Source organism: Apis dorsata, unplaced genomic scaffold (assembly GCF_000469605.1).
Source record: "Apis dorsata unplaced genomic scaffold, Apis dorsata 1.3 scaffold_97, whole genome shotgun sequence".
NCBI classification, from domain to species: domain Eukaryota; kingdom Metazoa; phylum Arthropoda; class Insecta; order Hymenoptera; family Apidae; genus Apis; species Apis dorsata.
The window spans coordinates 488,123-492,990 of NW_006263395.1; the positions used below are offsets into that span (position 1 = coordinate 488,123).

General features: G+C 35.3%; 1 protein-coding gene across 4 annotated transcripts in view; it reads right to left on the reverse strand.

Moving 5' to 3' along the window:
* The window catches only part of LOC102670613 (ankyrin repeat domain-containing protein 6), a 126,679-nt gene that overhangs the window by 112,568 nt on the left and 9,243 nt on the right, over window positions 1-4,868 (reverse strand). Inside the window, exon 1 of one of the 4 annotated variants that reach the window (XM_006611961.2) lies at window positions 3,047-3,435. The exons of the other annotated variants lie outside the window; for them this stretch is intronic. Coding sequence (XP_006612024.1) covers window positions 3,047-3,096 — 50 coding nt within the window. The 5' untranslated portion in view covers window positions 3,097-3,435. Of the gene's footprint in view, window positions 1-3,046; window positions 3,436-4,868 lie in introns of those variants that run through there. 4 annotated transcript variants of the gene reach the window in all.

Consider the following 4,868-nt stretch of genomic DNA (forward strand, 5'->3'; position numbering starts at 1 on the left):
CCATAAGAGATAATAATTAGTATAGTAAATAAGTATTCTTATCGAAAGTATTCTTATAAATAAAATAGAAAAGAAGATAATTTTAATTTTGTATAATTTTGTGATCTATCATGAGAGATAATAATTAGAGAGTATTCTTACAGTATCGAAAGTACTTTTACGAATAAAATAAAAAAGAAGATGATAATTTTAATTTTGTATAATTTTGTGATCTATCATGGGAGATAATAATTAGAAAGTAATATATTTGATAAATTATTAGAGGGTAAATCGAAAATACCGACCAATTATGGGAATAATATCGGTAACAACTACAAGTTTATTAATTCGGAAATTGAAATGGAATGAAAATAAGGATCGCGCGCGAATCCAGTGAAAGTCTAAATAGACATAATTACACATCGTTCGTAAATTATAGTCTATACCTCGGTCGTATCCGCGACTACTCCACTTCCTCTTCTGCAGAAAGGAAGCAAAAAACTGCTAGCTAGTGTCACTCTGCAACTATAATTAGAAAAGAACTACCGCCTACGGCAACAAAATCGAAACGGCTGATATTTCAATCGGCAAAAAAGAAAATTAATAACGAGTTCCTTCGATTAGCATTTCAAAAGTCTGATATTACGTTCTTCAAATAATTACACACAGATGTACGAATATACATCGTGAATAAAACATTTAATCGAAAATTCCACTAGTTTGAAATCGAAAAGAATATTGACAAAAGAATTATCGTCCAAAATTTCAAGTCACGCTTCAAAAACTTGTAACATCTCTTGTAACCCTCGAAGACTAAATCCGTCCCTGCTCCAACTCTATTGCAAAGCCCGACTTCCAGATCAAATCTCGTACACCATCTCGCAAACAATTTCAAATTAAAATTTCCCGCCACACGTATGCCCCCCGCCCCTTTCCGCGAAATTTCCATATTGCGCTCGTGCGCGCGTAAGTATCGTCCACGATGTCGGCACCTCCACACCTTCACACACGTCGCGGAAGACGCCCGTCCGAGAGACAAACTGGATAAGAGCGGGCGATTAATGCATCGGTCGTGGAATTCATAAGCACTCAGGGCAAAGAGGAATTTCGCCGTGTTTTACGTGGATGCTTGGGCGCAATAAATCCACGATAATTTGCTATGCGTTGACAGGATGGTAATTGAATCGATTCCATTGAAATCGAACAGCCGAGAAACTTTATAAAACTCTTCTCGTGGTTAAATTATGAATTTCCATTCCCTTACGACGGTGCAAAATTGTTTTTAGAGATCATTTTTAATCCTACGATTGCTTGCGTGGAAAATTCTACGACGAGACTTAATTTGGAATTACGATAAAATCGATCGACTAATAAGATCGAGTCGCGGAGGATGGTAGCATATCAGAGTAGTTGTTTTCCAATTCTACTACTGTTTTTATCTGCGATTCTTTATAGTTCAATTGCAGACGAGACTTAATTCGTAATTGCAGTACAATTCTTCTCGACTAGTAAGGTGAAGACTAAGTAAGGTTAGATGGTCGCGCAGAGTAGAAAGGACACTGTTACTTCTCACTTTATTTACTACCAATTACTATCTTGCTTTAAAACGTAGCTTTATTATTTCACGAATAACTAGTCGCGATATAATTTTCCTCGATAGAATCTTTTCTACAACGACACAGCGAATAGTCGATTCATCGTGCCTTTGGTACGACATCGGTTCACGGATGAAAGAAAAACTCGTCTAACGTCTGGTCTTGCAAGATTTTTCAAAGAAAACCGTGCTCTCGTACATCCGCTGAACGGAGAAACGGATCCTTCGTTTTCTGGATGCTGTTGCACGACACGCGTTACGGAAACACCATAGTCTAATAAAACTGTAGGGGGTTATCCGGGGAACGAGGTTTACAACGATGCGTGATCGGAATCCACGTCCGCTCGTACTATCCCTCGAGGCGTTTCGTTTTTGATCCACCGGTTTAAATAGACGAGAGATGTATTGCGATGGGATTCGAAACGGAAACGAACGAGTCGTTTCGAGGAGTAATTATATTTCCGTGTCTTATTTTTTGGAATATCAAAGCAGCATGTTTTAATGGAAATCTACAGTTCGTTGCAGATTTTAAATTTTTCTTCCAAGTCGAGAAGATATTATGCGTTAGATTAAGAATAAGAAACGTAGAAAAATATTTTCTGATTTCTATTTTTCAAATAAATTCTTAAGAAATAATTATATTTTTGAGATGTGGAATTGGTTAAAGATGATCTGGTATTTTTGATTAAATGTATTATTATATTCGATTATTAAAACGATCGATTTAATAGTTAATTAAAATAGAATTAATTTGCCAAGTATCGTGATTCATTTCCTTCATTCATTTTCTGCATAGGAATATGTAATATATATTTCGTACATTACCCATTGATCGAGTCTAAATCACTGACTTCATAGTCGAATAAACTATTATGGGATCCATTAACATCCACAATCTTCCAGCATCATCCTAATTACCGATTAGTAAATCACCGTACTCGACGATTACGTGCAATTGTAACAATATCGGAACGAATCGTTCATTTCGATCGTGTAATAAATTACGTAATGCGAAGAATCAATCTAAGTCAGAGCATAATTAGTAACTGTAAGTCCCTAATTGGCAATAACAATCGGTATCGTGTTCGATATAACGATCAACCAACTGTCGGGAAACGAATCGTCGTATTCTCTTTCTCTATGATTTATAAGCTGTAAGTTTTCTGCGCAATATTTTTTTTCTTCGAGATACTATTATAAAATCTCTTTTGAAATAATTCAATAATCAAACGATCGTACGCTAAACTTTTGATACACATACACGTTTTACACGAAATATCGAAATAATCGATAATCACGTATGTTCTCAAAACGATGGATCGTTAAAAAGAAAATTCCAAATTAAAGATGCTCAAAGACGAATTCCCATCTCAGCATGTGAAAGACTCTGAGCCACGCAATCTCCATGATTGACCGTAACTTCTCGATCACGAAGGGGGATAGAAAAAACGAAGCCAGGCTTTAAAGCGTTACCGAAGGTCGGTACATTCATTCTTCCCGTGTTTCTTCGTCTCGACGCTCATTAGGAACTGTCAGTACTTTCGCGCCGATCGCATTCTCGATCGACCGGCTTCTCTCTCCTCTTGTGAGAACTGCTCGTTGTATCTTTTACGTCGTGCACAACAATTATACTGCCTTTCTATCATGGATTCTCGCGCTTTCCGCCAAGTTTGTAGGGACGGTGAGGATACTCTCGACAAGAACGTCGTCGAATATGTTTATTCCACGTTCGAACGGTCGTGACTCACGCTGTTTACTCATTTCGAAGAAATATCGCGGAGTAATTGTAATTTAACGAACCGATCACGGCGGTTCACCGGTGTCGACTAAAGGATTCATTAACTCGCCGCGGCGGCGCTTCTGTTCCCCGATACGAAACTGGAATTTTATTACGATGGCGGTTGGTATTCCAGCTCTCTTTTTTTTACATATTTTTTTTTTAGATAGTAATCTTTCACCTTAATCCCGCGTATATTATTTACATTAATTTTCCTTGCATTATATTTAAACGTATAAAGTAATAATATCGGATTAATTGAGCTAATTGATTATTGATATTATTAAGATTATGTTTGTTGATCGATAAGGGATCGAAACTGGAATTTCAAGTATATTTTTCTTTACGTTTTATGAATATTCATTTTTGAAATTGATATCATTAATTGTTTGATTAACCTTGATGAAGTATAAATTATGTTCTTTGTACAAGGATGGGATATTTTTTAAGAGAGACCGAAAACAGATAACCCGAATAAAACTTTAAATGTTTTCTAATGGATAAATACCTGATCCAAGAGATATACATCAGATTTTGAATGTTTTTTCAGTGCTTTATAATTTTTGATTGACAGATAATCTTTTAAAAAGAAAAGGGAACAGAGATATTTCTAAAAGATCCGACCGCAAAATAAAAATCTTCAAGAAACTAAATCTAAATTATTGAGAATAGCCTTCAAAATAATTTATAGATAACGAGACATCAAACACGGACAACTGTAAAAAGTTGAAACAAAATATCGAATACTATGTTTTCAAAGATCTTAAAAATAAAATCAATCGATTTTATTATAAATCAAAACGTACAATCCGAAACGTACGCGGAGAAAATGAGCGTACAAGATTCCGCGATGTTTTGATCTCGGTTGTACATGTTTATTTATGCAAACCCGCCGGTTATTAAGTTTAATGCCACGCCGATCGTCGAGCTCGTATTATCGTAATACGCGACGATTAACGGCACAGGAACTGCGGCGAGGAAACTCACGCTGTTTTATACACCCTTAATTGTGCTCGATGGAAGCGTATACGAGGCACACATACGCGAGTATGTAGTATCAATCCCAACAAGTGTATCAACCGATATGCATAACGTTACACGTATATCGTTGTAAAAAAAAATAAATCAATTTTTCCACGAATTAACAAGTCTATTTATATATATAAAATGTAATAAAATAAATGTAGTTTTATTCCAAAATGTGACAAAATTTGTAAAACTCATCGTGGAAATCCATTTATTAAATTATAAGTTAAATTATAAGACGGAATAAAAGTTTTCAAGGATTTTTATGAAGCGCTTAATCATAGTAATTAATCCTTCGGGTTATCGGCAAAAAGAATACGAATTCCGTTTAATAAGAGGTATTTTAAATTACAGTAATCACGCATTTAAAACTTGGCGTTGAAAAGACTTGAAGACAAGATGAGCCGCAAACTTGTTCGTGATTTCGATACTGTTTCGAAACTGATTTCTATTTAAGTATGTTGTCTAACAAAATCGATAAAAAAAAAAAAA